Consider the following 21,414-nt stretch of genomic DNA (forward strand, 5'->3'; position numbering starts at 1 on the left):
TTATGCCAAGTTACAGTAAGAAACTTTTAGCCTAATTTCACTTTCAAAATGTGTGGATTCATAATAAAAGATATCTGTTTAGTGCATTTTATTACTTTTCAGCACATAAAACAACACACAGGTCAATGTTACAAAAGTAAGATAAACTTTTAACTGTCAGTGAATGTTTATTTGAATTATTTTCTTTCACTTGAATTTCCTTAGGCCTACTATTAGGCTATTATCACTACACCACTAATTAGTCAAATATTAATATTATTTCTTAAATTTGATTCAATTTCATTTATTTTATAAACTTTAACTCTGCACTGTAACTTTTAGCTCTTTTTTACATTTTTACTTTATTTATTTCAATTAATTTCATTTTAATTATTTTTATTTGAACATATGTTCAGATTTAATAATTCCAGTGATGTTCTACTTTAATGTTTCTTTTCTTTCCTCTGTCATGATGCTTTTGATGTCTTGTGTGAAGCACTTTAAATTGCCTAGTTGTTGAAATGTGCGACATAAATAAACTTGCCTTGCCTTATTATTTGAAGTGAGTTGAGGTGAGTGTATGATCGATGACGAGTCAACAAAGTCAAAGTCTAAAATAGTGGAAGTGAAAGTGAGACCGTTAAAAACAGTGAAGACAACACGCGCAGTGATGGACAAGTTTAAGACAGTTCTGAACATCGCAAACCAGCAGACCAACCTCGGGATCGGGATGGTGGCTCTGCTCACGGCCGGGGGGGAGCAGATCTTCTCCTCGGTGGTGTTTAAGTGTCCCTGCAGCCAGGAGTTGAACTTTGTGTACGGGATCGTGTTCCTGCTGGTGCCCGCGCTGGCCCTGCTGCTGCTCGGGTACATCATCAGTAAGAAGACGTGGAAGCTGCTGACGGGTCTGTGCTGTCCGCGCAAGGGGCGGTCGTGCAGCTGGAGGAGGCTGTTCGCGACCGGGACCGTCCTGTTCCAGATCAGCACCACCGCGCTGGTGGCCCCGTCCTCCTGGATCGCCGTGGCTCTGCTGAACGGGAACTACTTTGAGTGCGCGATGACCGGGGTGAACGCCTCCAAAGCACGCCTGTGCGGAGGGAAAGCGTCCGCGGAGCTGTGTCAGAAAGAGCTGTTCAGGTTCCCCTGCGGGAGGGGGATCAGCGGGGTCCCGGACGCAGACAAGGATGATGTGCTGCTCACCCTCAGGGCTCAGTCTCAGGTCAGTGCTCCCTAAATACACCGAAACAAGTACACCTGATCACAGCAAGGCAATGATTTATTGTAAAATAGATACCGAGTTGTGAATCATCCTCCTTGGGTCCAAAATAAAACGGAGGTAAGTGCCAAGTGAGGCCTGAATCAGAAAATAAGAACTCAATGAAATCTATTCAGGGTTATCGCACAATTTAAAAAAAAAGAGGAAGATGAAGTAAAGTTGAATAACCCTCTGTAAGTCCTGTGATATTCACCACAGTAAAAATGAACAAGTTTACACATCAGTGAACCCAAACAAACAAAAAAAACAGACAGGCGAACATCAGGGATCACTTCAAGAAATTCATCAGTTTGTTCGATTTATGATCTAATTCGTTAATAATACTCCATCTGTTCTCTAACTCAGAGGTCCCCGAAGTGTTGACATCCAAAAAAAAAAAAACGAATACACATTTTAAATCATTATATATTTACCCATTATTTTAGAAATAAATAAAATAGTGTACTTTAAAAATAAAACCATACTATTAAGTGAAATTAAAGATATGAATGTGTAAAAATACTTCAAATGTAAGTTTAGGTGTCTGCTCTTTACTTATAAAGATGAACACACCTGTGTGTTTATTTATTAAACTTATATGTCCACTCAGTACTAAAACTCAGTCTAAACATGGACATTTCTATTCTGCTTCAAGTCTTTCTTACAATAAACATGTAGCCTATAACATCTTTTTTTTTTTGCTGTTATTTTCTTTTTGTGTTACCACGGTTTGATAGGCCTGCTTGTGTGTGTGCGTGTGTGTGTGTGTGTGTGTGTGTGTGTGTGTGTGTGTGTGTGTGTGTGTGTGTGTGTGTGTGTGTGTGTGTGTGTGTGTGTGTGTGCAAATTGCCTTAACCTCCTCCAGGGACAGTGGGGGTCCCCTCTGACACCCTTATTTTGAGGGGTCACGTGCTAAAACACTTTGAGAACCCCTGATCTGACCTTTCATTCCTCCACTATGAATTATGAAGAAATTGCTTATTCACAATCTGTGCATAACATAACCGACATCACCTACAACTCAACAAATCATTCTGAAGGTAACGTGAAGATTCATGTCCTCTTTGAGTTGAAACCAAATACTCACATTTAAAAGTGTCTGACTCGGCTGCTTCAGAGTCTGTTTGAAGTGGTGCGCAACAAATCTTGGGATATGTTAGGCCACAAAGGATGCACTACAATGTGACAGAATTGGTCTTCAAGTGTGCCCGTTGAAAGGATTAAAAGCCCCAAATTGAGACCGAGCCAGAGACAAAATAAAACCATGTCTGCTTGCTTCAATAAACATTTTTTACCTGGACTGGAAATTCAACTTTCTTCTTCTTTGAGTATGACCCGACTGGTACGGAGCATCAGTGTTCGTTAGCTGGAAGAAAACATTTTGGAAAGAACATTTTTCTTATTTGACTAAGCTGAAGTGACACCTATCAAATGGCTAGCAGCCCCCACCTGTCAATCAAAGAGTCCATACCCTTTATTAAACATAACTTCAAGCCTACTTTCAACACGTGAGTTGTATAAAAACTCACCGGTACACTGGAAACGAGTTCTACGGCCAAAACTGTATTTTTGTACGAGGCTGAAAACATGTTAATTCCTGCTGTGGAGTTGGACATTTTAACATGGGGCTCTATGGGGAGTGACTCACTTCTGGAGACAGCCTCTAGTGGACACTCAATGAACTACAGTTTATGGTTCTTCAGTGTTAACTTTGGGTTTTGCTGCAGACAGACATCCACAGCACTGACACAGTTATCATACAAACCTGAATAAAACATTTTGATCTCCTGTTAATTAATGGTTGAAAATAAGCGACATTTAAAATATTTTGTGTTTAAATCGATGAAAACCCTCTTCTGTGTGTTTCTGTTGTCCACAGATTCTGGGTTGGCTGCTTATCGCCTCCATCATGTTGTCCAACCTGCTGCTCGGCTGCATGGCTCGCTGCGCCTCCCCCATCAGCTACCTGCAGCTCAAGTTCTGGAGGATGTACGCTCAGCAGGAGAGTTGCATGATCGATTCTTTCTCGGCCAAACACGCCAAGGAGCTCGCTGAGAGGAACCTGAAGAGCTTCTTCAACGGCACGCCGCCTGAAGACATCAAAACCCCCTCCAATAAGGACTGGGAGAAGATCTCCTCCCTGTACAAGTTCAGCGCCAAAGATCACTACTACAGTACCTTGCACCGCTACGTGGAGAGCAAGACGGAGGACGACGGCTCGCTGATGAGGATGGCTTCAATGAAGTCGGTTGACTCGCATGGAGGTATCAACCCTCCTGTTCTGGGTTTTGTAGATGAAGGCCAGATAGGGGTGTGAGGAGGTGTGAGGAGATGTTTCAACATGGATGAACCGTCTCGTCCATTTGTTCCCAACCTGAGGTCTGAGTCCCCCTGGAGTAGATCTCAGGGTTTGTCTACTCTGAGGTTTATCGAGACCCAATCTGATGGGATTTTATTAATGAAATTATATCAGTTGATTTTAATTTTTTATAGCAACTCACTTTCTTTTCATTGCATCCTGGGGGGGCTTTTCTTGGATACAAACAAGCGGGGGACCAAGGGAAAAAAAGAACCACTGGTTTGGTCTGTAAATAAAAAAAACTTCAACTTCACACAGAAATACTTAAAAAAGATCTTATTTTTCTAAATATTTTAATAACAACCGTGTGTGAGATGGCTGTCATCGCCCATATCTCATGATGTGAATGTAGACGTGGCGATCATAAAGGATTTAAAGGAGTGGAAAATCAACCTTTCGACCCCTCACCTAAAGCTTCTTTTCATCTAGACTTTAAACTTCATCTGGATTTTTCGATGAAAGCCACCGCATAAATTCGGTGTGAGCTGATGTGTGAATGCATATTCAGGAGAATTCACTGAGAGCGAGTGAAGGGGGGGGGGGGTTGATGATGTTAATATTGTGCAACCAGTGCGATCTTCAGGCATGCACTGATTGAATAACAACTTTGGAAAATGTCAGCGGCGGGGTGTCCTGACAGATGTAAAGTACGATCGCTCTCAGTAAAATTAACCTGTGTCATAACCTGGCTCCATGGCCATGACAAATACGAAACGGAACAGCCCAAGTTGAGGAAACAATTATTTATTTACAACCAGCCACAACCACAGCACAAACAAACAAGTCAAAGTTTAGGCCAGAGAGAGAGAGAGAGAGGGAGAATCTACCTTGGGGTGGGGCTTTTATGCCCTGCCAGACACAGACCCAGGTGCCCTCGATTGGACCATCCAACTCCTCTACTAGAACTAGGGGGGACAGAATCACTTAGTTACATCCTGATAAGGCAGTGACCGTCACACCTGGAAGAACAAAATTCCTTAACAATTATCACTTATTAAACCCAGCTGACCACACGTTCTGGTTGATATTTAAGAAGAAAAAAGGTAAACAAAGCACAGAAACACTTTTGTTGTGTTACCACAAACTAACCACTGAAAACCTGAACAACAACTGTCTGCCTCATGTTTACAACAATCATGTACCAAGAATGTAATAATGTTCAAACTATTAAACTTTTTTTTACATTTCTAAAAAAAAGTGTCAGAATGTATGTCTATAAATGTTTATTACGTCTTGTGCCACATAATTCTTTGGACTGTTTGTTTTGAAAGAGAAAAGAGTGTAATGACTAAACACCATCTGGATGTGAAACAGTGTCGAGAACAAGTGGTGAAGGTGTCTCAGGACAATCAGTACAAATGATTTGACATTAATTCAGACATGGGGTCTCAATCTCCAGAGAGACCCGGTGAAGACAATGAAAAGAGCAAAGAGAGTAATGACTACATGCCTTCTGGACAATGACATTAATGTGGCTAACGGCAGAGAGAACAATCAGTGCAATGTGAAGTAGAACAAAAATCCTCGAAACAAGAAGTGCAAAAGTGCAAAAAGAGGTTATCAAGACTCTTAAATACAAGAAGTGAAACAGTCCCCCCCCCCACTTCTTCACACAGATTCTCTCTCCAGCTTTTTGCTGAAATGCATTACAATGTGGAGGAGGAACCAAACTTTGGTTCCTGCTTTTGTCTGTCTCAGACTGTGGGGCAGAGAACAGGAGATGTAAATTTGATGGTTACAGTTGCTCTTACACACACCACAGCAGTAGAAATAACTAAATGTGCAATCAAGATATACATAAAATAAGGAATGTAAACATATAAAGCAATAAGTACACGATAAGGAATATATACAAAGTGGGATTGCATGTAAACAGTGAATAAGACGAGACCCAAAATAGACCTCTGGGGGACCCCATAAGAAAGATGAGCACAACAGGAAGAAGCATTTCTGAGCGCAACAGAAAAAGACCAGTTTAATAGACTTATTGTGAGTAAAGGGAGATGGACTGACGAATTCTGGAGGGTTGAAGAGGGAAGGGGAGGATGGCTTACCAGGGCAGGGTAGGGGTGTGAGCGTGGCAGATAGAAGCACTGTGTTTACGCTAAAGTGCCGTAACTAAGCTCAGACATCAGTACATTCATGTTGATTCTGCGATGGTGTAAAGTTAATTTCCCAGTCTGTGAATTCACATTGTGTTTCAGCATTGAAGAAGCACAGCACAGCAGGAGCTCCACAAACACAAAAAGTCAAACATGCACGCACACACAGCGCTTCAAATCCTGCTATGGACCAAAGTATGGAAATTGTCCCGGTTGATGGAGAGGTACTGTACTGTAGCACTTCCTGTAAGCAGCCCTGTTGCTCTGACGTCTCTGCAGTAACACATGTCCATGGGTCCTGTTTGAGTGTGTGTTTGTTTCAGGCCTATGTGTGTGAGTGGCATGTCTCTTGATAACAGAGGGTAAAGCATGAACACAGAGCACACACACTCACAAAGACAGACAGGCAGACAGGGGAAAAGGAAAAAGAAACAAGGGGAGCTGCTTGCATATCCATAGCCATGACAAAGATGTTTTTAAGACATCAGCAAAAATGTTGTTTTGTATATAAAGATGCTTGACACTGGTTCAGTTGTATTAATGCAGACAGGCAGGTAATAAAAAGACAGAGAATATCATACACATAAAATAAAAAAGAGTCCATTTGAAGGCAGAGATTGACTTGTACCAAATCTGTTTTTTACCATTTCTGTGTGCGCTTGTCCAGGAAGTGCAATCTCGCCAGCCTTACCACTTCCTGTGCACCGTTGCACCACGCCGCATACTTTCAACATGAGAGCATCTGTGTTTAAATCAGTTTGTTCATGTAAATCATGTGAACACAGTCAGAATAAAAAGTCAGACAAACAAACTGAGACTTTAAACATGCTGCACATGTTGTTGTGTTTGAGGTTTGTTTGGTGTATGTTTCCCTCTCCTCTCTGTACGACGTTTCTGCTTGTGTGAGCGTGAGTCGTCACTCTCGCTGTAATGGAACGTAAAAAACCACCATGAGGATGTGATCACTTCCTCACTCCTCTCCTTCTGCTGCAGCTGACTGTCTGTCTCTGTCTCTGTAACAATGGTATGTTCTGTACAGAAAACTGCTTCAACCGTCTGAATGTTCTGCTTCTGCACGATTTACTGAATGTTTTGAATTAACCGAATGTCTCTTCTGTTTGCATGTTTTCTCATTAAAGATTTAAAAAATGTTTGCATGACAGTGAATAAAAAACAGACGCATGACGCCTGTTTCGAGGTGTTTTTTTTTGCACGTTTGTTTTTACCGGCATGAAGTCGTTTTATGACTGACTGCATTCCCGGCCCCAGACTCATAAACTCGATCAGCAGGTTTTTGGTCAACAAAGTTTCCCCAAGGCTAGATCTGGAGAGGGAAGCATGAAGAGGGATCATATTGTGTGTATAGTGAGTCTTTCCCACCAGTAGTGTGGGGAGTTTCCCTTCATGGAGAAGGAGCAGATGTTTGGAGGGAGCGGTCGGATAGATTGAAGGAGGAGCCTGAGGAGAGGAAAAGAAAGCCAAAGGGAGGGGCTGGATGTGTTTGGTCTTGAGCTGTGAGGAAACAGCAGACGGGGAGTGACCGCCGGCTTCACACACACTCAGCCTTTCTCACTTTTCTCTCCTTGTTTGTTTGTTTTTTCCTGGTGGAGCGTATGCAGAAGCTCCCCGCTGACACCATGGATAACTTCCAGACTGTCCTGAGGTTCTTCTTGAACCAGAAAGCCACCATTGGCTACAGCTTCATGGCTCTGTTGACTATAGGCGGGGAGCGGATTTTCACCTTGGTCTCCTTTCAGTGTCCCTGTAACCACGACCAGAACTTCGCCTACGGGCTGACCTTCCTGCTGGGCCCGGCGGCGGTGCTGCTGGTCCTGGGTCTGTTCTTCAGCACCAAACTGTGGAGGCTCTACACCGGCTGCTGCCTGAATCCCATGAAGCTGTGTCCCCGGGGGAACTGCTTCGGCTGCCTCCGAGCCTTCACGAGCATCTTCACGGGGGCGTGCGTGGCGCCCATCATGTGGCTGTGTGTGGCCCTGCTCAACGGGACCTTCTACGAGTGTGCGGTGAGCGGGCTGGACGACAACCTGGTGGTGGATCTCTTCTGCAAAAACAAGACCATGAAGTGTCGGGAGGAGCTGGCCCGGGTGCCCTGCGACCGCTCCAAGCTGTCGAGCGACGAGCGCATGGAGCTGCTGCTGATGTTCAGAGCTCAGTCACAGGTGAGACGCACGGCCTGAGGAGCCGACCAATCACAGGGAGGCTTATCCAGCTGTCAAGTGTCACCTGTAGATCTGAGTGGAGGAGCTTTAGTGTTTTTAAAACAGGTGCTACAGGACATAATTCACTGAAATATGAAAATATGAGGTCACCTTTCAGATTTAATTTATCAAGGAGGAGTAAAAAAAATGTTTTTGATGTCATAACAGTTCATCCTTGGGTTTTCCAATCTGTTGAGTTTTAGAAGAACATTTTTATGGATATGTTTATATGTTTGTAATTTGACAAAAAAAAAAAAAAAAAAAGAAGAAAAAACATATTTTTATCGAGACAAAAACAAAAGGTTCTTTCACATCATGTTCATCCTGATCTTGGAGCCGTGTCATTAAAATACTGAGGAGGACCAGTAATGGTTAGGATGTGCATTAAAGGGGGGCGCTTGTGGTGCAGTGGTTAGTGTGCGGTGTCATGCATCTTTTCAGAACATTGGAACGAAGTGGAGATGTGCATTTTACTAGTTTCAGTGTATTTTCTGAGAATGAGCACTGTGCCTACGACGGAGGATTAGGGCCACGTTAAAAAAATACAAAAATAAATTCATTTCAAGATTAAACTTGTAAATCTACGAGTTTAATCTTATAAATTAACGAGTTCGAGACTAGCCTGCGCGAAAATGATGAAAGTAGAACTCTTAGGGCGCGGTCTCACTGGCCATCCGTACCGTGCCCAAGCACGCTTCAACGCTGAAGTCCAGTTTGTTTGGCCAGTGTGACCGTTTAAAGTCTTTAAAGAATAGAAGAATAAACTGGTTATTTTTAGTCTATATCAGAAGAGCAGCAGCATCCTGTTGGAGCATCTTGTCCTAAAGGTTTCACTAATAAGGAAAGAGGATACTTCCTTGTGTAGTCAGTAAAAATAGTTAGTTCAAGAGAAGTTTTCACTTCAACTTGTTTATCTGTAAAATGATGAACAGGACACAAACTGTCTCTGCACATGAGACACTTTAACAAGGCAGAGCGATAAAAGATGAAAAAAGTTGTGTTGGGGCTTTACTTATGCCGATATGAAACTACACATGCTTTTGGCACATCATCATCTTCACATTGTCATAAAATATCATCACCCTGAAAAGATACTGCAAGAAACTGAAGAAAGACCCACACTGACTGGCAGGAAGTTGTCTGCAGAGGAAAATACTTTAAGAGTTCTACTTTCATCATTTTGAGCAGACTGGTCTCGAACTCGTAAATTTACGAGTTTAATTTTGTAAATGTACGACTTTATTCTCTTAAATTTACGAGTTTAATCTAGTAAATTTACGTTTTACCGTGGCCCTAATCCTCCGTCGTATAAAGGAATCTACACTATCATTGTATATATTTCTTAAGGGTTAGGGTTAGGGTTTTGCGTTCTCTCATCAGTTTCTACCTTCCCCGTCTCTCCACAGATCCTGGGCTGGTCTTTAATCATCATCGCTGCAGTCGTCGGCCTCCTGGGAACCTGCTACACGAACTGTCGCTCCAAAGTCAGCTACCTGCAGCTCACCTTCTGGAAGCGCTACGTGGAGAAAGAGAAGGAGCGCTTCGACGCCTACGCCATGGACTACGCCACCAAACTGGCAGAGAGGAACCTGCAGAGCTTCTTCGAGAACAAGGCCCCCGAGGCGTTTCCTTTCCCGAGCCACAAGGCGTGGGAGGAGATCTCCGCGCACTACACCTTCTCCAGGAGCGAGCAGTGCTACAGCACGCTGCAGCGCTGCGTGGAGAGGACGGACCGGGAAACCCCCCCGGAGAAGAGACCCGTCCTGGACTCGGAGTACGGGATGGAGATGCACTGAAGGAGGGGGAGGAGGAGGAGCGTGTGGTCTTTGTGTCAGTTCATGAAGGAGGGACAATCAGTGAACAGAGCATCAGTGTGAGGATACACACTCCCCACTGTTTAACTCTTAAATCTATGACATGTTGCAAGTTTGACTCAGGAAAAGTTCTCCTCTGTGACTAAGCTTCCCTTTCACTACAGTCCTCCAAAGAATGTAACCGCTGCCAAAAAAAACAATAACACAACCTCCTGTAAGCACATGAGAGAATGAAGGGCTTAACCACTATACCTTATATACACTTTAAGTCTTAAATGGTGCATGGATGTTACTGAGGCCTTCTATAACTCTACTAATGCTGCTTTGAAAACGCTGTCTTCCTCAGATATGCAGAGTAATTTACATTTGCTTTAAGAAAGGCAATCAGGGTTGCAGCTCTGCCTGAACAGACTGAAGCTGCTTTGACTTTATTATTTCCTAGAAATCAGGGATTTTAGTGACACCGGTGTTTCTGAACAATTTAAACTTAAAGTGTCTGTCACCTTAAAGGGATAGTTCAGATATTTTGAAATGAGGTTGTATGAGTTACTTGTCCATAGTAAGTGCTTTAGCCACAGGAGGAGCCGGTCAGCTCTGTTCTTTTATTGAGGAACCAGTCGGAGTGCCGGCACAGAAACAAGGCTGTACATGGCTCTGAGGGGGCAAGTATTGAATAGGACAGATATAGTAGGAAATTGGGGAGAGAGAGAGAGCAGGAAATGACCCGGACACCCACATGGAAGATTACAGCCAGTGGCGGTTCTAGACCACTTTTACTGAGGGGGCCTAACGGGGGCCAGTTGTTTTGTCAGAGGGGAATATTAAACCCAGGTCAAAAATAGACAAAGATGATTGCTTTAAAAAAATATCTAAATATTATGCCAAATAATAGGGCACGTCATTAAATACCATGATTTATATTTGTTTCAGTAAGAGAATTTAATACTAGACTGTGAGTCCGGTTGTTGAGTCAAATACTGTGTATGTGTTTTGAGGGGGGCTCTTCCTTTTGGAGGGGGGGCCAAGATCAGTGTTGGCCCCTGCCTAGAACCGCCCATGATTACAGCCTCCATACGTGCGACGCGACCCAACTGCTAGGCCGATCTGAACCCCCTAATTTGTTTTTTGAACAAGGTTATAAACAACTGCTCCCCTTGTCGTCATTTTTTGACTTACTGCTAATACTCACTTCATACAACCCCACTTCAAATAATCCAAACTGTCTCTTAAATGAGCATTGTGTGGATTTAGCGTCATACTTAAGTAGTTCCAGATAGCAACTACTGATAAATGATACCCTAACCCCCCTCCTCAGAGCATTCTAAGAACGAACATTGAAGTGCACCAAATATGGTCACTTCCGGTTACAAAAAAAAAAAAACCCCAAGATGGCGACAGCTAAAAAATGCAGATCTCAGGTTCTTTGTTACAGTGTTGCACAAACCAAATTTGTGACGTTACATTTGCTATATCGTCATTTTATGAATATACCACTTCATCGTAGCCCAAAACCAAACTGTGTTCTGTTGAGTCCTGGCTGCATCCCTCCCTACTCACATTTTCTCTAAGAATAATGTATAAGAGTACAAAGTGTATGAAATGCAAAAAACTTAACCATGATAATGTATTAAGTGTCCTTGTTTGGTGTGATATGTAAGAATAAATTAAAGCTAACCACTCCAAGCATGCCTCTGTTTAGATGTTTTCACACATACACAACACTCCTTAAAATCTCCCAAAATGTTAAGAGTGAGCTTCAGCTTTAAGGACACAAACAACAGAATATTCCTCCCTGAAACTCAGAATGTTCTTGCTAGCCCCCCTTGTAAAATGTCAGCAAGAAGTTGTGGTGAGCTGATCTTAGCCTGCTTCACGCTCTTATCTGCTTACCATTATGCTTTTTACCACTTGTTGTTTAATACTGCAAATACGTCCAATTACACACAACATAGATATTAAAGGCAGACTGTCATTATAGTGTTGGACTGTATACATCGCGTCTTGCCTCCTAACATCTATTCTTCATGACATGTTTTCCAAAATTTGCTGAATGGGCTTCGTTTGGAACAAGCGGTAACAGCCTGGTTAAAAAAATGATATTGGTCTGAATAGGTCATGTAATAGCTCATATCTCTATCATCACACACTGGGGGGGGGGGGGGGGTGTTGCTGCTGTTTGTCAGAAGGCTTAAAATCCGCCTCAGTCCCAGCTCTGTCGCTTAACTGACTGAAAGTTAGGTTAAGACAGCGCTTCGAGCATAACCAATGAGTGATGTCACTCAGGCTTCATCCTTTACAATCTATGGTTTGGAAAAGTGCTTTCTATTTAACAAATGACATTTCTTCACAGTGCTACTGATGGTGTCATGGCAGAGAAGAAGTGAAAGAGGATGTGCAAGAAATGTAGGTTTAGAGAAGTCATTAAAACGATGAAGTGTTTATGGAGAAGTAGGCCTGTGTATATTCTATGTTGGTGGAACTCTAAAGGATGCACACAGTTTGTTAAGGGGAGGGGCTCACCCTAATTCAAACATCAGTGTGTCTGTTTAACCTCGCACATTTTTTGTTTGTTTGCACAAGCTCACAAAACACTGTTTGAGTCCTTTCCATGTTTGAACCCCTCACATATGAAGTCCGAGGTGGTCTCTCTGTGCAGACATGAAGGCAGCGGCTCAACCTTCGGGAATGATTGCTGTGATTTATTGACAGTTTGTGCTCAGTGTGATGAATTATTAATGTAGGTTTACCCTCTGCTCCACACACAGACACAAAGCTGAGTGTGTGTGTTTGCATGTAAACTGGTGCAGGTCGTACAGAGGGACACACCCTGCCGCTCTTTTTTTTTTTAAATATGATGATTCATCGACAAGTTGTAACTTGCTCAACAAAAGCCCCCAGTAAACTACCAGTGTACAGTATAACAGCATACTGTATGACACTGTTTACACCCAGTGTCACCCTAGACCATAGATTTATATAAACATGGACGTAGACTCAGTGACGTCAGTCATTGCTTCTGAAGTGTACACTTTTGAAGTCGCCATATCAGAAACGCTGACTTATACTAACTTTCAGGCGAGTGAACAGGAAAAGATGTGGATCTGAGGGATTTCTGTTCTGCTCTGAAAGCGGGCAATTTTGAAGGGTGGCTGTAGCACAGTTGTTAGAGTCATAGCCTCTCAAACGGAAGGTTGAGGGTTCAATCCGCAGCTGGGCAACATGTCCGATGTGTCCTTGGGCAAGACACTTAACCCTGCATTGCTCCCACTGCTTCAGTGGCGGTGTATGAATGGTATTAGTTACTCCTGATGGATGATATGTGTAGGTGTGACCTGCAGACCCGCTTGGAGTAGTCAGAAGACTAGAGAACAACTATATAAGCGCAAGTACAATTAATTCCATTTCATGTGACTTGCAGGACTTCTGCAGCCAGCCTGGGCACTCACAGAATTGAAGGTTTTTGCACATGGCTTGTGTTGTGTTTTAGCAAAAGCTTCTCTTTTCCAACAGCTGTCTCCAGTGATCTCTGGGACCTTCTCAAACCACTCCCTACACCTTTTCACTTTCACTCTGTTCATCTAACTTGCTAAAATAGGCCTACCAGGTCCAACAGAAAATAGCTATAAGGCGGGGAATCGGCACCTACTGTAGCAGATTCAGACATACATACTCCCTCCAACATACTAGAACAAGAGAAGTCCAATTAAATGGCCCAATCAAGCTTGGACTGTAGCTCGACTTATCAGTGCATTTAAATGTCCTGAATCCATCGAGGTGCGTATACACCAATCGTTAAGGGTGTGATCTGATCCGACAGGAGGGATGTAAATGAAAAGTGTGAACAGGACAGGAGACACACTCAGAACCAGAACACGGACAGATACATGAATCAGTGGTTTATTACAAAACATTCATATTTACAGACTCCATCACAGACCTCAGCAAAAAATCAAAGATCCTCCGAGGACCTCCACGTTCAGGGTCTGGCACTTCTTTTTCCACCTTTCTGGTCTTTTCAAACCTCTGACTCTCTGCACATTATTTACATTAAAAAATATCAGAACATCAGATTCTATTAAATGTTTTTTTCTCATATAAACTCCACATGTTCTTCTTCTGCGCGGTGCGTGACAAACTGATCAGCTGTTCTTCAACAGCTGCCTCACACCATCGCAGGCTCCTGTCTCTGAACTCTGCAGGTGTTCTTTTGTCCACACTGTCCCTGAAGGCATCACGGCCCCTTCGCTGTGTGTGTGTGTGTGTGTGTGTGTGTGAGGAGTTCTCAGTCTGAGTCACTCTGTTCGGCCGCCCCTCCTGACCCCGCCTCTTCATCACTGAGTTTGTCCCAGTCCTTCATGGAGGCTCCCATCATGAAGTCGTCTCTGAGCACGCTCCACGACGGCTTCTCATCCTCGACAGGAGCAAGAGTCTGACACACACACACGCACACACACACGCACACACGTTACTCAGTCTGTAACAACATTACAGTGACACCATGTGGCGGCTCAGTGTAAATACAATATAAACAACAGTGTGGCAGAGAAGCAACATCTGTTAAACTTTAAAGGAGATTTCAGGCATTTTGAACATTGGTCTCTGTTTTTACTTAAAGGGATACTTCACCAGCTGAAACATGAATCTGTACTGACATTGGGTCATATATGTAGAAATGTGAAATACATTTTGAAGTTGGTGCCTTCTTGAATAAGAAAAGGCAGAAAGAGTGTTTTTGGCTCATGTGGATGATAACAACTCCCAGAATGCTCCGCCCCAGCTCGAGCCGGCCCGGGCTCCTCGTCCTCACCGCCGCCGACAGGCAGGTCTTCTGCCTCGGCTGCAGCGGCCTCAACTGCTCGTCGCTATATTGCGACTCGTAGAGATAGTCAAGAACATCCGATTCGAGCACAAGAACTTCAAAATCCCCTTCATGCATATCAGCTTTTTTCTCAACTTTTGTCCACAGAGCCTGTTAGCGTAGCTTCCAAGCAAGAGATAGACGTTAAGTCCTAACCACAGCAGCCTCCGATGACACAAAATGACAATTTTTGCGTCACTGGAAGCTCCTTTTCAGACTTACAAATACAGATCTTTCCAGTCTCAGGGGAAAATGAGGGCAGGATGCACGACCATTCAAAATTACTACCATGTTTCTATTGATACAAAGCTTAATGCAAATGGGTGAAGTATCCCTTTAATTAAGGGTCTAAGTTTAAATGATCTAAATGAAATGTACAATAAAGTTTAGAGAAATTAGAGCAGTGTTTTTTTAAAGGATAACTCCCACTAGGTCCCAGTTGTATCGTACCATGCTCAGGCATGATATAACAATATAAACATGAAATAAACAGCCCAGGATTAAAAACATAATCATAATCTCAGTTTAAACTCACTTTGGGTGTTTGGCTTCCCTCGCTCCCCCTCAGGACGTCAATGAAATCTTTCTTTGAAACTGAAGACAAAAGCTTCGCCTTCTTCCTCTCCGATCCTCCAACCTCCTTCACCTTCTCATCCACCGTCTTCTGATGCTTCCTGACGGCGTTGAACAGCTGCACCACCCCCCTGAAGCAGAGTTAGAGGTCAGTCTGCTGTGCATTCATCCGTGATGTTACACCTCGAGGTAGAGGAATGTTAACTCACCTGGTGGCCACTCTCTGCAGAGCTCTCTCTGTCTCTCTGTCCTTCACCACGTCAGGTTTCACTCTGCTCATCATTTCCCATGTTCGCTTCTTATCCACCTGAGGACACAGGTAACACATTAACACACATTAACACACATTAAATTATTGTATTAACACTGTCTTTATCAAAGCTAGACATCGACTCGAACTATAAGTGTTGGGAGATTAACTTTCAGCATTCACAGTGAAATATTAGCACGTGTCACAGATTAGGATGATTGTAAATCAGGGAACCTGTTTCTGTCTCTCCAGCTGCTCCTGTCTTTCTCTCTCCTTCATCTTCTCCAGCGCTTTGTTCTTTATCAGGATGATGCTCTCGCTCTCCGGAGTCTTCTTCCCCAGGATTTTTGCCATCGCATCCGCCCAGCCGGCGTTCGGGTTACCGTCTCCTCCATCTTCAGCCTTCTCTTCCTCCGCTCCGTCTTCGGCATCTGCCTCTTCACCATCATCCTCCTCCTCATCGGCTCCCTCTTCGTCCTCGTCCTCCTCTCCGTCTTCATCCTCCTCATCGGCTCCTTCTTCGTCTTCGTTCTCCTCGTCGGCTCCGTCTTCATCCCCCTCCTCTTCTCCATCACTACTCTCATCTCCGTCCTCCTCTACTCCAGATTCACTGTCGTCCTCGATCTGAGGCTCTGCGTCGTCTGCTAAATCAGAGAAAAAAATCTGAATTAATACACAGAAATAGAATATCAGCTGAGCTGACAACAACTGCAATACAAAGGATGTGTGTTAAAATAGTAATGATAGGCTTATATTACGGAGGACGAGATCTGACAGAAGTATAAATAAATAAATAAATAATTAAATGCGTGAATAGATAAATAAAAACTGGTAAATAAATGGGACATAAATAATTAAATGTCTTAAATTTATTTATACATTTATTTATTCATTTTTTTATTTTTTTATTCCAGTATTTATTTATACATTTATGTATTTCCACATGTATTTATTTCTACATTTATTTATGTCCACATTTATGTATTCATTCTTTTATTTATTTATTCATGCATTTAATTATTTATTTATGCATTTAATTAATTATTTATTCATTCTTTTATTCATTTATTCCAGTATTTACTTATACATTTATTTATGCATTTAATTATTTATTCTTTCTTTTATTTATTTATTCCAGTATTTACTTATACATTTATTTATTTATTTATTTATACTTCTGTCAGATCTCGTCCTCCATATATATTGTCAAAAGCTGTTATATTGTGTTAATTATAGGGCTCTGCCTCTCTCCCTGTCTGATCAAAACAACAACATAAACATAAACATGTAACTGCAAAGTAAACATTAAAAACATGTTAAACATGTGCTGCTCTCATGCTAACAGGACTAAACAAACACATTAGCCACGTTAGCCTCAATGTTATTTAAATACATTTTATTTTTATGTGACTGGTATCACGTGTTTCTTATTGAACCATATGATTCTGTATTTATTCACTTTAAACATTAAACAGTCGAGCTTCAGTTTTATAATAAAGCAGAAGCTAACAGGAACAGTGTATGCTAACGTTAGCCATGTAGCATAATAAAGCACAGCGTTAGCATACAGCTAGCTGGATAAACAGCGTTTATTTATAATAAGTTAATAAGTTAATGTGGTTTTGTACAGGTATTCACAAGTGAATTCATTTAAATAAAACTCACCAGATATCTGCACATGTGTTTTCACAAGAGCTGCCATCGTGGAGTCTCACTCAAATAGATCCGTCGAGTACAATTTACACAGCACGAAGGTTCCTACTTCTAAAACAAGAGGACTGAAATTGTTGAAACCTCCTGGAAAAGGCTGCAGATGAGTAAAATCGTAAAAAGATTTTTTTAAATCAGGTGTTACCTTAAACATAGAGAAAAAGTAAAAAGTTTCAAATTTCTATCTACAAACTGTGCTCGCAAGATAAGAAAAAAAATCTTCTTCTGTCAAGTTTTACAGCCGTAATTCGTTGAACAGGTCTGTTACTGAGTTTGCATTACATATGAGGGATGTGCTTCATGTTTATCGGTCCTCGGCTTCAGTAAACAATGATCAATAAACACAACATCCCCTCTAACAGCACCTGATATTATGAACTTCTAAAAGCTGATCTTGGTCTGTTCTATGATCTGTGTTCAATCATAAAGAGAAACATATCGTCCCCTTTAATACAAGTGATGCTGTGAGAGAATAAATGATAAGTGTTCAGGTATGCATGTGTGTGTTTGTTAAGGGGTGGGGGGGGGGTTGTAACTGAATGCTTCTCAGGTGAGTGTGAAGTTCATGAACTTTTAAACTGAACAAACTTCATTTCAGTGACAGGAAAAGATAAACGAGTCGGTGTCTCCTGCTGAGAGAGTGACAGACAGATGGGGGTGGAGATAATGACGAGGAGTAGGAGGATGAAGATGAGTATCATGAAGTGACGGAGGACGAGGGGACAGAGGAGGAGGATGATGTGAAGGAGGTTGAGATGGTGGAAGAAGATGATAATGACGTGGAGGGTGAAGATTAAGATGGGGAGGAGAAGTATGAAGATGAAAAAGGAGGAGGTGGAAAAGTTGGATGAAAATGAGGAAGAAGACGATAGAGATGATAAGTAGGAGGAGCTTGGGATGAGAAGGGGGAGGAGAAGAAGGAAGATGATGATGAAGGTGAAGAGGAGCAGCAGCAGGAGGAGGAGGAGGAGCATGATTACAGTTTCAAAAGGAATGCTGCCTCTCATGAGGAGCACAGATCCAGATCCAGATTAGAACAGATCACCTGCAGCAGGATACAAACCAGTCAGGTGTGTGTGTGTATGTGTGTGTGTGTGTGTGCGCGTCAGGTATGTGTGTCCTGACCCTGCCACCAGATAAACACACGCACACACGTGAGAGACCTGCACACTCACAGAGTCCTTCAGGGAGCAGGTCGCACGGAGGAGGATTCATCAGATCATCATGAAACCAGCTAAACTGGGTAAAACCTTTTTGTTTCTTTACTTCATCTTAATGTCAACTGATCTGATTCAAACACAGTCAGCAGTGTGTGTGTGTGTGTGTGTGTGTGTGTGTGTGTTTGTGTGTGTGTGTGTGTGTGTGTGTGTGATTCTACATGATCAAGTCAACATGTCAGTTTAATCGGATAAAGCTTGTAAATGATTTAAAACGTAACTTTCTCTGTCTGTCTGAAAGAGAGTCAGTTAGAGGTTAAGAGTGAGAACAGAGATGAATCACAGCAAAGGGTTCGACCTGATGGACCGGTCTGTTCACCTCGTGCTATTAACACACACACACACACACACACACACACACACACAGTCAAGACTTTCAGGTGTGCTCCCTCTGTTTTAAGTAGGTCTGTCAAACGATTAAATTGAATTAGTTTATTGTGATTATTCTGAAACTCCATTATTATGCTTTTAATAATCAAATTTGTTAGGCTTTTATTTTGAATTATTCTACTGCTTTTTTGTACTTGCTGTTTCTTTAACCCTGCTTTTATTTTGAAATAAAGTAAGGGGGCTTATTCACGGTGCACTTAAAGGGACAAAATATAATGTGATTAATTGAGAGGTTAAGCTTCATTACTATTCTAGTAAGAATCAAACGGTATGCTACCTGTTTCGATACAACAGCAACAAAAATAGAAGTCCAGGGCGTTCATTATTGGGTCATTTCTGTTTTTTTATTACCAAACATTGAGATATAGGCAGGGTCAGCTATGGAGGTAGACATACTGTAACTGCTCACTGCTGTATTCCCAAAATTGGTCTGAAAACTCTTTCTTCCCTACTTTGTTAAAAAATGTTTCTTCCATAAATAGATTTTAACCAAAAACATTTCACCTATAGTCCCCGTCTTTTCCATCATTTGTCAGACTCTCCTAAAGCCCGAGTGTTTGGGATTCTGCTGAAGTGTTGACGCTGGGTTTAAAGCTCTGTGACTTGAGAATTAAAACACCTCGGTGTGGATTCAGGGTCGGTGCATCTTTCGGTCGTTGGATTTTTGTTTATTAATCAGGTGTTGAAAAATTAAAAACAAGTGGTTATTTTCTTTCAATGGTCAAAAACAGATAAAAAATGAAAAGAAATAAAGAAAATAACTCAAAATTAGAGAAGAAAAAGACTCATTCATGTGTGATGTTATCAACATGGCAGAAGTGACAAATGGATTGAAGTGTGTCTGAAGTCCTTGAGCGCTATGACCATATTTAAACTTGGGTTTAACCGCTTTTGACCTAGAAAAAGAAAATCACCCGGTGTTCCATTTTTTTGATTGTTGTATTTTAAAATTCAAAATAAAAAAACAGAAGTTTCTCAGTTCAGTTTTTAAAGGAAGTCCGACGACCTTCTGCCTCGTCTTCAGACGTTCACAGTTCTGTTTCTTGTTTCAGGCGGCGGCAGATCGTCGGTGGAGGCCGTCTTGGGCTTTGCGCTGGGAGCGGTGGGAGGCTGCATACTCGGGGCCACAGAGATCCCCGTGGACAGAGTCCTGTCTGAGCTGACTGCAGCCGGGCCCCTGAAGCCTATCATGGAGGAAGTGAGCACTGTGGGGCCCCTGGGTCTGGGGACCCTGTTAGGAGCTACGGCTCTGAGCGCGGCGATGACCTCGGCGGTGGCGGGTGTGATCCTGGCTGCTATCGTAGCTCTGCTGTTTGTAGCCTCCAGGAGCTGCCTGCCCTCCCACGCGGACTCGGCTGGTCTCTGGGTGTCTGCGGGACTTGCCGGGGCCCTCGGCGCCACTCTGAGTGGTGCCACACTGGGCATCACTATCGAGTGGATAGTGAGGACATTTGGCATGGTGGGCCTGCTGTGTGCGCTGAGTGTGTTCACGGTGCTGAAACCCCTCCAGTACCTGGTGTTCAAGCAGCTGTGGGTGGAGGGTCGCTGCTGCACACTCGGGTCTACGGTCTGGGCCGGAGACAGGGAGCAGAACGAGATCTCGGAAGCCCAGCAGAGACAGAGGGAGGCCGAGCTCATGGAGCAGAGGATCCTGACCCTCGAGAAGGGCGGCGAAGATGACGGTGCGGAACTGAAGTCAAAGTGGGAGGCGGAGCACCAACAACGAGAGGAGAGAGAGAGGAAGAGGAGGGAGATCGAGGAGGCAGAGATGGAGCAGAGGACCATCCAGGACTGGATCAACACCGTGGTGGTCAAGCACGTGGACTTCTTGGCGTTCTCGGGGATCCCGATGACTGTGATCGCCGTGGTCACATCAGGGTTTGGGTTGTTCGGGTACGGGGTGCATCAGTCGGTGTTCATAGTGCTCCTGGCTCTGGTCGCCGTCATCGCCTACCTGCTCATGAGGTCCTCGGACTTTAAGTTCTGGATGCTGGTCGGCTGCATGGGCATGATCGCCACCTTCGTCATCGCCATGCTCACGCTGCACGCCGGTCAGGTCGTGGTTTCCACGGCGATGAAGATGCGAGCGGCGGGGCAGGAGCAGTCCAGGGAGAACGTCAGCGCTCGGATGAACCAGCAGTCCTCCGTGGAGGCTTTGAACGCCGCCGTCTTCGTCTCCCGGCTGTGTCAGCTGAGCCTGGGGGCCACAGTGGGCGGGGCTCTGGTGAGGCGGAGATTAGGGGAGGTGAAGGTCATAGTGGGGGCGGCCTCTGTGGCCGGGGGGTTACTGGTCGGGGTGGAGGTTTTAGGCACGGTGCTGGGAGAGGGAGGGAGGGCGGGGGCGCTGCTCGGGGTGGTCGGGGCAGCGGGGGTGTCCGTGGGGGCGGCAGCAGCCATGGCAGGGGGGTGGTCCTCGTGGTTGGGGACTCTGGGAACCATCGCAGGATTGATTATCGGGGCTCTGGGGGTCGGAAGGTGGCACATTGTCAACATCGGACTTCAGGTTCCTGCAGCGTACGTGTTCGCAATGACCAACCCGTTCTAACAAAACCATGACAACTACACGTGTGCACATTGAAACATGTACACACGTGAACCCACATGTACACATCCTTAACACATGGGACTGCAGGACTCTGGAACTATGATGCCAATAATAAACTTTTGTTTTTATTCTGTTTCAGTTTC

General features: G+C 43.6%; 4 protein-coding genes across 6 annotated transcripts; 3 read left to right on the forward strand and 1 right to left on the reverse strand.

The window, feature by feature from the left end:
* The first annotated feature begins 618 nt into the window (after nucleotides 1-618).
* On the forward strand, nucleotides 619-4,805 carry calhm6 (calcium homeostasis modulator family member 6). Its single transcript, XM_020656172.3, has 2 exons — nucleotides 619-1,198; nucleotides 3,114-4,805. Exons 1-2 carry the CDS (start codon nucleotides 650-652, stop codon nucleotides 3,549-3,551), a joined length of 987 nt encoding a protein of 328 aa, XP_020511828.2. The 5' UTR covers nucleotides 619-649; the 3' UTR covers nucleotides 3,552-4,805.
* A 1,832-nt stretch (nucleotides 4,806-6,637) lies between these two features.
* calhm5.1 (calcium homeostasis modulator family member 5, tandem duplicate 1) lies at nucleotides 6,638-11,411 on the forward strand. Of its 2 annotated transcripts, XM_020656180.3 has the most exons (3): nucleotides 6,638-6,719; nucleotides 7,315-7,875; nucleotides 9,321-11,411. In XM_020656180.3, exons 1-3 carry the CDS (start codon nucleotides 6,717-6,719, stop codon nucleotides 9,708-9,710), a joined length of 954 nt encoding a protein of 317 aa, XP_020511836.3. In that variant the 5' UTR covers nucleotides 6,638-6,716; the 3' UTR covers nucleotides 9,711-11,411. The 2 variants fall into 2 exon arrangements, with proteins under 2 accessions (XP_020511836.3, XP_065814348.1); XM_065958276.1 differs by lacking the exon at nucleotides 6,638-6,719 and having other exon boundaries at nucleotides 6,737-7,875.
* Nucleotides 11,412-13,609: 2,198 nt separating this feature from the next.
* Nucleotides 13,610-17,207, reverse strand: LOC110000816 (RRP15-like protein). 2 transcript variants are annotated; one of them, XM_020656178.3, is made up of 5 exons: nucleotides 17,075-17,207; nucleotides 15,644-16,053; nucleotides 15,369-15,466; nucleotides 15,122-15,290; nucleotides 13,610-14,157 (listed from the first exon to the last, which is right to left on the reverse strand). In XM_020656178.3, exons 1-5 carry the CDS (start codon nucleotides 17,109-17,111, stop codon nucleotides 14,011-14,013), a joined length of 861 nt encoding a protein of 286 aa, XP_020511834.2. In that variant the 5' UTR covers nucleotides 17,112-17,207; the 3' UTR covers nucleotides 13,610-14,010. The 2 variants fall into 2 exon arrangements, with proteins under 2 accessions (XP_020511834.2, XP_020511835.2); XM_020656179.3 differs by having other exon boundaries at nucleotides 15,644-16,050; nucleotides 17,075-17,137.
* Nucleotides 17,208-18,162: 955 nt separating this feature from the next.
* On the forward strand, nucleotides 18,163-21,271 carry LOC136179821 (uncharacterized). Its single transcript, XM_065957951.1, has 2 exons — nucleotides 18,163-18,362; nucleotides 19,779-21,271. The coding sequence occupies exons 1-2, from the start codon at nucleotides 18,344-18,346 to the stop codon at nucleotides 21,269-21,271; spliced, it is 1,512 nt and encodes a 503-aa protein (XP_065814023.1). The 5' UTR covers nucleotides 18,163-18,343.
* Nucleotides 21,272-21,414: the final 143 nt, after the last annotated feature.

The sequence above is a fragment of the Labrus bergylta genome, chromosome 8, assembly GCF_963930695.1.
Source record: "Labrus bergylta chromosome 8, fLabBer1.1, whole genome shotgun sequence".
Lineage (NCBI taxonomy): Eukaryota > Metazoa > Chordata > Actinopteri > Labriformes > Labridae > Labrus > Labrus bergylta.